The 11,186-nt window shown below is 37.4% G+C and overlaps 1 protein-coding gene across 4 annotated transcripts in view; it reads left to right on the plus strand.

Moving 5' to 3' along the window:
* Nucleotides 1–10,914, plus strand: part of TBC1D12 (TBC1 domain family member 12) — a 49,202-nt gene extending 38,288 nt beyond the window's left edge. For 2 of the 4 annotated variants that reach the window (XM_069796611.1, XM_069796614.1), the window contains 7 exons: nucleotides 254–334; nucleotides 3,546–3,640; nucleotides 4,371–4,442; nucleotides 6,350–6,478; nucleotides 6,797–6,906; nucleotides 8,717–8,975; nucleotides 9,197–10,914. In XM_069796611.1, coding sequence (XP_069652712.1) covers nucleotides 254–334; nucleotides 3,546–3,640; nucleotides 4,371–4,442; nucleotides 6,350–6,478; nucleotides 6,797–6,906; nucleotides 8,717–8,975; nucleotides 9,197–9,265 — 815 coding nt within the window. In that variant the 3' untranslated portion in view covers nucleotides 9,266–10,914. The remainder of the gene's footprint in view (nucleotides 1–253; nucleotides 335–3,545; nucleotides 3,641–4,370; nucleotides 4,443–6,349; nucleotides 6,479–6,796; nucleotides 6,907–8,716; nucleotides 8,976–9,196) is intronic. The other 2 variants (XM_069796610.1, XM_069796613.1) reach the window with 2 other exon arrangements.
* The last annotated feature ends 272 nt before the right edge of the window (nucleotides 10,915–11,186 follow it).

Genomic DNA, 11,186 nt, shown 5'->3' on the forward strand with positions numbered 1-11,186 from the left:
TTTCCCTCTTGTAATTTGCATGTTCACCACAGAAGACAGCATAATACAGTGCACACTATAAAACTGTGCACAGTAGTACTCCAGTGGTTAGTGGTAACCATCTAATTGCTTCTCCCCCTGCCCCCAGTGGCTAAGATGAAACCAAGCAACAAAACCAAAGCCAAGAATACTTAATGTGCTTTTGTTTTTGATGGGTGCTTTTCTTACTTATTTCTTCCTTTTTTGTTGTTGGTTTTGTTTTTCTTTCCTGCAGAACTTTATGAAATCTTTTTGTCGAGAGCTAAGGAACGATGGAAAAGCTTCAGTGAGACAAGTTCTGAGAATGACATAGAAGGTGAGATCTCCTGAAAGCTAGACAGCCTCCTATTCACTTTTACAAACCCAGGAAGTCTCACAAGTTCAGCTGCAATTGCAGTATTATGAATACTTGTTGAAAGTGCTCCAAGTCATTCCCTACTTAAATGTTTGCTTTCTTATAACAAGTCGGTGAGCGAGAGGCTTAACGGTATTTACTATATCAATAAAAGATGCATTGAAATATTGCATGTGCTAGTTCACTTTCAAATGAATGTATTTTCCTTTTGAATTCCTGAAATACCAGGAGTAAGCTCTCATGAAAATTTTACATGAAATATGAAAAGAAGAAATGGGGAAACTAAATTACAGTATATGCTATTGCTTAGCTCTGCTTAGATGGTTCTTACGTTGGTATCCCTTCCACACTTTTGGGAAAGAAAAAAATTATTCTCTATTTTTTGATTGTGGAACTAAGAGGTGAAGAATGTGTAACATTACACATTTCAGGTCCCACTTGGGTTTCCTTGGCTGCCCAGGTGCCCTTTCCTCCCAAATCTATAAGTGAGGATGTTAGCACACTTGGATGTATAATAGAGTTTTATCACTGGCATGTTGCTGTCTCCTGTGGGTATTCTTTCTGTTAAAAATAGCATCGATGATGTTTTTAATAGTGGGTATATCCTGTCAATACCAGCTGCTGTGAAATAACTATTTATTTTTGAGTTGGTCTCTTTTTGGGCAAAGAAAATGGCATTGTAATGCAAGTGATTTTTTTGTTTGCACTTGCTATAACCAGTCCTGACTAACTGGCTACTTTGACTGGAAATTATTTGGGTCTTCCTTAGGCTACCTCTGTGACTCATCTGAAGCTTGTCTTGAGACAAACTGTTTGTAAAAAATTCTGTGTGTACTTTTCCTTTTTCCAAGGAAAAGCATATTTACAGTCACTTGCAATGCCCCTTGGTTTGTAGGGTGGTGGTTTGTTTGTTCTTCTGTTGTGGGGGTGTGGGCTGAGCATGGGGGAAAGCTTAGGTAACTCGTTTATTTTGGAAAGATAGTAGTTCTGGATGGGGATGAAAGGGGGAAGGGTCTGTTTTGATTGTGTCATGTTCTGGGAAATGTAGTAATAAGAGAAAACTTAGAGTAATAGGATTTTCGTCTCTGGTCGAAAAGCAAGCCAACCCCCTGTGTTTATTACTAATTTTTGGTAACAAAGTCTGGAAGATCAATTATTTTAGCCTCATTTAACGTATTTAAGTAGTTGTGAGGGTTTTTCCTGTTCAAATATCTTTAACACTTTATTTTGGCAGATAAAGATTAAAGCATGAAAAGTATCTTCTTGTGTCTTGAAGACAAGACATTCATCAAAAGATGTTATCTGTCAGATCTGTTCAATATGCTGCCAGCCACTCCTCTTTTGGAGTTCACAGGACTGAATTTCTTGTATAAATCCAGAGTTTCTTGTGCTCTACATCATAGATTCTCATCTTCCTTGGGAATCACTCTAAGTGGATACTGTCTGAAATGAAATGATCCCAAATGATGCCATATAACGCCTGTGTCTTTTGAAAGAGAAAGGAAGGATTAAGCAGCAGTTCTTGAACTTTTTATTTTAGATTGTGTATGTTCTTTCTCTGTAATAATAATTGCCTTCTTTCTCCCAAATACCACCTAACACAGCCTGCAGCAGTCCCACTCACTCCTGAATGCAACTATCATGGTTGTAGGACTGGAAGGAAATGCTGCTTTCCAGGCTTCAGCAGAGCAGGTTCTGTTTACCCTGTTCATCAAATTCTGTGATCTTCTACTTCCCAGAGGGCTCTTGGTTGGTTAAAGCCCTCTGAAAGAGCCTTTTCCCCAAGTGCCACATGTATCTTTCTCCTCGCTATTGCTAGTATTTGCATCATGTCCCTGTGTAGAGGATAGGACACAGATCACTCAAGGGCCAGCTAATTTCTTCTAGAGGTTCTTGAGTGAATGGTGCCTTTCCTGCTTTTTGAAGAATGCCAGTCCTAAGGATGCAAAAAAAAAAAAAAAAAAAGTCAAATGAGAGCTAACGAGAGCTCAGGTGTAATGTAACTTCTGCAGATCATAACTGTGTGGTCAATTGTGGAAACTTCAGGGAAGTGATAATGATGTAATTAATCTTTTTTTTTCCCCTCTACTGTACATAGTATATTTTAATGCTGCTGGTTGAAATGAGCCACCAAATGAGCTGATAAGGAATGAAAAATTTGAAAAGTGAGATCTCGCTGGATCACGTTTAAATCAAGAGCAGTACTCTCATTCTGTGCTCTCAAAACAGATTCAGTAACTGAAGTCACAGTAGAATATAAGAAAAAAACCAAACAGGATTCTGAGGACTGGGCTGCGCAAAGTTCAAATTCTAGTGAATGCAGGGCCTGGGCCTGGATAGAGTATTATACAGAAGTGAAAGGTAACCTGTTGGTTTTAAGTCTGAATGTTGTAAAGGTGTATGACTTGAAAAAGAATGAGTAGACAGGTAGTAATTACTGATAGTTTCCCTCACTTTTTGGAGTTGCTGGCATAGACCAGTGCCCTGGTTTCAGCTGGGATAGAGTTATTTGTCTTCCTAGTAGCTGGTACAGTGCTATGTTTTGAGTTCAGTATGAGAAGAATGTTGATAACACCGATGTTTTCAGTTGTTGCTCAGTAGTGTTTAGACTAAAGTCAAGGATTTTTCAGCTTCTCATGTGCAGCCAGTGAGAAAGCTGGAGGGGCACAAGAAGTTGGGAGGGGACAGAGCCAGGGCAGCTGACCCAAAGTGGCCAACGGTGTATTCCATACCATGGGACGTCACATCCAGTATAGAAACTGGGGGGAGTGGGGACTTTGGGATTAACTGGACATCGATCGGCGGGTGGTGAGCAATTGCACTGCGCATCATTTGTACATTCCAATCCTTTTATTATTACTGCTGTCATTTTATTAGTGTTATCATTATCATTATTAGCTGCTTCTTTTCTGTCCTATTAAACTGTTATTATCTCAACCCACGAGTTTTACTTCTCCCGATTTCCCCCCTCCCCCCGCCCCATCCCACTGGGTGGTAGGTACCTGTGGACAGTTTTAGCTCTTGAAGTATAGCACTGTAGAAGCACACTCCAAGAATTAGAACTACATAACTTTTTTTCCTTAAATCCTAAAAGTCTCTATGTGGCTATGGCAGTTTTATTCTGAAGTCTGTAGAATTTATCAGTTTTAATAAGTGTTGGTTTTGCTTGCAGATGCAGGTGCATCTGTTGCTGATCGTGAGGCCAGTCTGGAGCTAATTAAGTTGGATATATCACGCACATTTCCATCTCTGTATATTTTCCAGAAGGTGAGATTTCTGTAACTTTTAGTTATGACAATTTTAAACTTTTGAATGGTTAAACAAGAAAAGAAACTTAGCTGGCTAAATATGGAATGGTTTCTAGAAGTTGTTTGTATAAAATAACAAAACTAGTTCTTTTCTACATAGAACAGCAAATGGTCATCTCTTTTATTTTATTTTATTTTTTGTGAGAATGAAGTAGGGACACTTAATGATGGACTATAATTGCATGTGGTTCCTATTAATGTTTATGAAATTACATACAAAAATGAGATTATTCTCACTGCTTCTACAGAAATCTTGATGTGTTTTAGTACACATTTTCAGGCTTTATGATTTTTATATAGATATAATGTATGCACACACATGTATATAAAATAGCATGCACTATTGTAATACAGTAACTTGTGTTACTAAGAATTAAAACATTCACTGTCTCTGAAAAGGGAAAAACCAACCCTGGATGTGTACCAGATATCCTCATTTTCCATTATGTACTGATTTCCACTTAATTATTTCATAGGATTATTGGTCTGTTTACTTTTCCTTTAACATCTTAAAAGCATACATGGTAATGCTTAGAGTAAGAACTGGTATTATTTTAGATGTGAATAAAGCAATAATTCACTGGTGTGCTTGCATCTTAAAATACTGGCTTGTTACCTTCGTGTATTTATAAAGTGATCTGAAAAAACCTTTTGTTTTCTTTTCCCCCTCCTCTCTCACCTTGTATTAGGGTGGTCCTTATCATGATCTCCTGCATAGTGTTTTAGGAGCATACACATGTTACAGACCGGATGTGGGATATGTAAGTATTTGCTGTAAAATGTTTATAACATGGCAAATAAGCTTAAGATGTCATGTATTAAAGAGTATTTAATAAGTAGGTTATCTAAACCTTATGCTACTAGCACTTAAAAAAAAAAAGTAATTTGAATTTGGCACTTAATCATTTCATAGCAGTTACAATGATGGTAATTCTTAGAGATAATTAAATAGCTGGAAATGTACTGAATGTCAAGGATGAGTATACTATCTGGCTTGCAAGGAAATTTTTAAACAGATGTGTTCACAAGGCATTACAGTTATGACAGTCCCAGAATATCTACCAAAAAAAAAAAAGCTACCAGACTTCCAGTGAGGATTTAGCCTGCTCTGTCCTAGTGTTGCTCCCACTGCTGCCATTTCCATAGTGATACTCTCAGCTTCATTACTGCACATCCTAAAATCCAGAAACTCATTGGTTCTTGTTGTCAAAGATTAATCATTCCTTCAGAGTTCAGTGAAGATAAGATTGTTTGCAGCAAACATTACTCTGTTTAAAGCAAAACAGAAACCATAAAAAACTGCCAAAAAGACACAAACCAACCAACTAACCCTAATATCTCTCTGAATGGTGCTGGCTTACAGAAGCAGTTGAATAACAAACAGATGCTTTTTTTTTTCCTTCTTTTTCTTTGTTCCTGGGGGTAGCTAGGAACACCTTTCACGAGCTCTAATTGCTTCTGGGCTAAAAAGAACTTGAAGAGTTTTGAGTCTGATCCATGCACCAAAGCATTATTTAGCACAGGGTGTGTTTTCCTCTTTAAATCAGATATGCTTGGGATTGCAACGATATCTAGTTGGGTTTTTCATGTTCAAATGTTCTTAGCCCTGAATTCTGTCATCTGTGACCTCATTTTTGGAGACTCTCCCATACTCTTTAAGTGAGATTACAAACTCTGCAGGTTCTGAGACTGCTTGTTCCCAGGGTGGAGTTTTAAAAGGCAAATAAGTAATTTTTCATGGATAGGTTTTCTGTTTTTTTCATTTAGCAGCACAGCTAGCCTGGATATTTCTGATCACAGATTTTTTTAAATTTTATTTTAATGTTAATATGGCAGTAAATTTAATGTAGTCTTATTTCCACACCCATCTATCCCACAGAAATGGAAAGCTGCTGGACTGTTTCTGATGCGTATCCATACTCTTCTCCCTAGTTGGTTAAAATACTGAGTGCACTTTTTTAAAATGAGGAACAGGGAGCATAAATGCCTAGAAACAGCCAAGTAATCATCATTGCAGTTGAAATTGGTAAAATTATTTTTGGTATAATGAGTATTCAGATCATCAGTTAACAACTACAAGAATAATGCTCTTCACTTTTATTGCAGGCTAAAGTGTTTTTGAGAGAGTATCATGGAAAAATATAAACTTGCATTGTAGCTAACCACTTAAAAGTAATTTTACGTATGTGAACAAATACTGTTTGGCAAGTGGTAAGATATGTATTGACTGTTCTGAAACAGAATTTTGTCTCAATTCCAACATATCTGTCTGGGTCTAAACTGTCCCATATGTGAGGTTTTTCTTCATGTCTGCTTTTTCCATAGCTTAACAATGAGCTTAAGGCCAAGTTTTGTCTCTTTTGAGCTCTGCGTCCAGCCTGTGTGGTTTTAACTTTCTTGCATTCCAAGTCCCGAGGACTTGTGATCACGAGACCTCCCAGAACTTCCATCAAGCACCTAAAACCGGCATCTGAAGAAACTCTCTATTTCTTGCTGAAATCAAATTGACTGCATGCATAAAAATTATTTGTCAGTGTTGTTTCTGTTCATCTGGAAATGTTACGCAATGGTATTTGGTATGTTGCAGACTGTAAATATTTGCATTTCCAAAGATAAGATGTACTGAACCTACTCACCTATATTTGCCCGATGCTTTTCCCACTTGAAGGTACAAGGGATGTCCTTCATTGCTGCTGTGCTCATTCTCAATCTGGAAGAGGCAGATGCTTTCATTGCCTTTGCTAACCTTCTAAACAAGCCATGCCAGCTGGCCTTTTTCCGTGTGGATCACAGCATGGTACGCACAGAGTTTTCTGGTTTTGAACCATAACATTCTTTTGACTTGAAGCATTTGATTTATTGATGACTTCTTTTTGTCCTATTGAATAATGGAGAACTCTAACCTGTGGTTACAAAATTGAGAATATCAGATACTAATCTATAGAACACATTCTACAGTTTTGATTTTTCCTCTCGAAACACTTCGTCGTTGTACTTATCCTAAGAAGTCACATCATGCTATGTTGACATCCTCAATTTTTGGTGGGGTTTGTGTTATTCTACAACTAAACTTTCTTTTGGTGACTGCTTATGAGGTGCTTTACTATCTCTACAGATGCTGAAATACTTTGCAGCCTTTGAAGTATTCTTTGAAGAAAATCTTCCCAAATTGTTTCTTCATTTCAAATCATACAGTCTTACTCCAGACATATATTTGATAGACTGGTGAGTTCAGAGAACATAGCAAACCTAACCTCAGAACTGTTGTAACACTTTTCATTTTGCTATAGGTTTTTCAGCCATAGAAATACAGCATAAAAAAAAGCATTTAGTAGGTGTTTGTGTACCTCGGCTTTCTAGGTATTGTGAAATTGTTGTGAACTGTTTTGTGCAACCACAGTTCCTCTGGCAGGATTCAAACTTTATGAACTGGGATTAGGAGTGACATCTATTCAGACAGAAAACGAGACACACAGGACTCCTATGTGTCTCACTTTCTAGTCGCTGCAGGTAAGAGTCAGCTGTGTGTAACATAAGTAGGGGAGAGGAGGCTACTACACCATACTTGTCTTATGACTGATTGTAAGTGACTTGATGAAATGAGCATAATCAGTGACTGAAGAAAGTATGACTATAGGAATATAGACTTTAAAGCAGAAGGAGGGTGAAATTTAGGACCTGGTTTGGGAAGGGATAAACTTGAAAATACAGTGAACATTTTGAAGTAATGAATGTTCTAAAGCAGAGAGTACCAAACTACATTATGTGCCTGTAATGGAAGGCAGTAATGCAAGCATCCTCGAGGTGTGTGTAGTGCTGCCAAATACGGAATGTCTATTTATAAGTGTGTGTGGATAAGGATGTGCTTTATACAGGATTATTATAGGGGTTAGAACTTTATAATAGAGTAAATTGAATTGGGTAGAATTAAGTAATAGAAAAATGTCACATCATCTGAACTTTGGCTATAACGTGCAGCTTATCAGTTAACATAGCTTATCAGTAAGTCTCAGCAGGCGCAGGTTATACAGTAGCAGCATTGAGTCAAGAGTGTGCTGCAGTCCTGAGAGTTTAGGCAGATCAAGAGGTATATATATATATATGTTGCCGAAATAGTGCTGCTGTACAAAGTACTAGAATATTCTGCTTCCAGTTACCTGTGAGAAATGAAGATTGTTATTCCTGCACATGTTCCAAAGATGGCCTTGAGAGAGAGTGAGCTCCTTTTATAAAGAGACAGTAGAAGAGGTTATGGTAGTGTGTGGCAAGGAGTGTTCTGAGGTGCCTGAACCACTTCCCCATAGGAATAATGGGGAAACAGAGAACACTGTGCTTTGTATCAAAGGAACCACTACAATTTTATGGAAGAGGTTCTACAATATGGTACATAACAGCAGACTGAACTCTCTGCCTGTGTATAATGAATGTTTTTTAAAAATAAACTTTGCAAAAAGACATGCAATTGGACTCTTCCCAGTAAGAATAGAAGAGTGACTATCTTCAGATTTTGGCAATTTTTAACATGACTAGAAATTCAGAATGTATCACAAAAATGTAGTTATTGAATTCTCATTAGTAAATTAGTGGGATGTAGCCTTCTATTGAGATTATTTGTGGCTTTAGATTCAGTTTAGAAAACAAACAATGAACAGAGCTATTAAACTGTATGGATTAAATAATGGGAAGTGTTAAGTTACACAGTTATGATCTTTGTTGCTAAAATTCTTAGTAGTATATTATACCCTGTTTGAGTGTAAAGATGTTTGTAACTTCTCTAGCCAGAGCTTCCTAAAGGAGGTGGCTTTCAAACAGAGGATTTCCTGTAGCGTAAAAAGAGATGCTTTTCAGTGTAGGAGTTCTGACATAAAAAACTGGAGACTTGGGGATCTTTGAAATATGGAAAAAATAAGAACATATGAGATAACTTGTCACGTGCTCGCTCTCAGCTAATGTAACTGAGATTTAAAGGAGGTTGTATTTTCCTCTTTCTGAAATAGATGAAAGTTATAATTGTGGCTTTTTTTCTCAATTGTAGGATTTTTACACTCTACAGCAAGTCATTACCACTTGATCTGGCCTGTCGTGTCTGGGATGTTTTCTGTAGAGATGGAGAAGAATTTTTGTTTAGGACAGGATTAGGAATCCTTCGGTTATATGAAGATATTCTCCTGCAGATGGACTTTATTCATATAGCACAGTTTCTAACAAAACTTCCAGAAGACATTACATCAGAAAAGCTTTTTAGTTGTATTGCAGCTATTCAGATGCAGAATAGTAACAAAAAATGGGCACAGGTGAGTTTCTGGGATATACATGTCAAAACAGACATGTCAGCACTTGAGTATATGGGGCACTTAATGACTACTTTATGTTGCATGTCTGCTTTCTGAGCAATGGGCACTTCCTTTCTAGGGTCTCATTCTAGAAATTAATCTCCATGCTAATATTGTGGGGGTTAATATTGATCTTTTTTAAAAGACTGGCTTTTGTTAATATTCATTAAATAATTTTCCAGGTGTTTGCCTCACTGATGAAGGACAACAAAGAAGGGGACAAGAACCATAGCCCAGCACTGAAAAGCTAATCGTTGTAATGTTGAGGTCAGTTGAAAATGTGGAAAACCACTTGATGACAAAGGAGTTTTCACATCACTTCTATGTGGAAAAGCGCTATAGAATATGTGAAAATGAGATGGGAAAATGACACAGCTCTCAGTGGAGTAATGAACTGATGAAATCTTCACCCTTTTGCCAGTATTAGCTTTTGTTGTGGGAAGATTTGTTTTCACACAGAATACTAAAACCTATGAAACTGAGAAGCGGGGGAGTTAATATTTAATACTTTAAAAGAATCAGCTCAATGCAATAAGCATTTGTAATAACTTCTGTTGGTACTTTAAAAAAAATTTTGAGGCATAACTTTTTTTACAAATACCACAAAGGCACTTTTTGGGGGGGGATGAGGGAAATGCTAAATCTTAAGGCCCCAAAACTGCTATCCAAACCAAATGCTTTGGTACAAATATTACCTCCAAAATTAACCATTTGAAAGTGTTGAGGACCAAATAAGGTTGTTGGGTATGTTTATGTGCAAGATGGTTAAAATTTGAGAAGGGGTATTGTCTTATTTACTCGTGTTTTTTGTTCTTTTTCTTTTTTCTTTTTTTTTAAGTTGCAGCTTCATTCTTCAGTCTGGGCAAATGTAATTAACTCAGGAACTGTGGAAATATTGTGCCCAAACCTGTTAGAGCAAAAATCATCTGAATTTTAAAACAGCAGTAAGATCAGGGCTGCTATTTTCAGAATGTACAGCTTTCAAAGCGAGTGGTGTTAAGCATTTGTTTTGGTGTATTGGTTGTGTAGCTTATTAAAAATGGAGTGGGTATTCTGTGAAAGGGTTTTGCCACCACAAGTTTTATTTTGTTGAGCCATTTCCAGTTGACAAATACTTGTATGCAATGGTGAACACTAGAAACTGACAAAGTTATCTGCAGACTTTGTGTTGTCAAAGGAGCAGCCACTTTTAACACTTAGGAATAATGCAGACACAGAATTGGTTTTGAAACTATCTTTTATTAGCGTGCAATACTGAAATCCAAAAAGCATCTGGTTTAGTGATACTTAATTCTTTAACATCTTTTAACTGTGAGATATAAGGTCATATTTTATGTGTCACAGCAGCTATTTTCAAACATTTCCTGTTCTCAAAGATGTTGTACAACAACTTGTGATTGTAGAGGATGGAAATTTAAAATGGATAGCACTGCAGGTGAGGAACACTTGCGCTCTCTTGGTCCATTTTTGCTAATATTTAATGTAAATAAATTCCTTACATGTGGGTTTTTGTAACTGGTCCCTCTGTGGAAATCAAGTCAAAATTACCATTATGTGTTTTTAAATGCAGGAATCTTCCACTTGTCTGGTGTTTAAAAGCTACATAATTGGGGTAAAGATTTAGTGTGGTGTAACTTACGTTGCTATCTGGTTAAAAAACTACATATACGCTCCTCATAACATTACAATTTGAAATGTAAATGTCAGATTTTTCTTAACTTATGTATTCACTACTTCAATTGGATCCAATTTGTCTTATATTTTTGTGTTATCTTGTACAGTTTTCTTACTTTTCAACTATAAATCTGTATATAACTGTAAATAGAAGGATCAAACCTTCCTTTAAGACCACTAGTAACAGTTCCAGTGTAAATAAAACTTATAGCAGCTGTGTGCTGTGCTTCTTTCCGATTCCTCCGTAACTTGCTGCGAAGTAGGGCAGGAGAGTGCCTCGAGGGTAGTGGTGTACTGATGAGAACGGAGCTGGTTACTGCACTAAGTAACCTCGACTTCGCTACCTCGATTTCTTGCCTCCCTGAGGAGCTGAGGCGAAGGGCAGGTCAGTACGCTTCGCGGGTAGATGGGCTCTTTTGAGGCTCGGGGGTTGAGCTCGGGGGCGGCCAACTGTGCTCCCCGAGGCAGCGTTTAGGGGCGGGGCAGAGGGTGGAGGAT

Source organism: Haliaeetus albicilla, chromosome 11, assembly GCF_947461875.1.
Source record: "Haliaeetus albicilla chromosome 11, bHalAlb1.1, whole genome shotgun sequence".
Lineage (NCBI taxonomy): Eukaryota > Metazoa > Chordata > Aves > Accipitriformes > Accipitridae > Haliaeetus > Haliaeetus albicilla.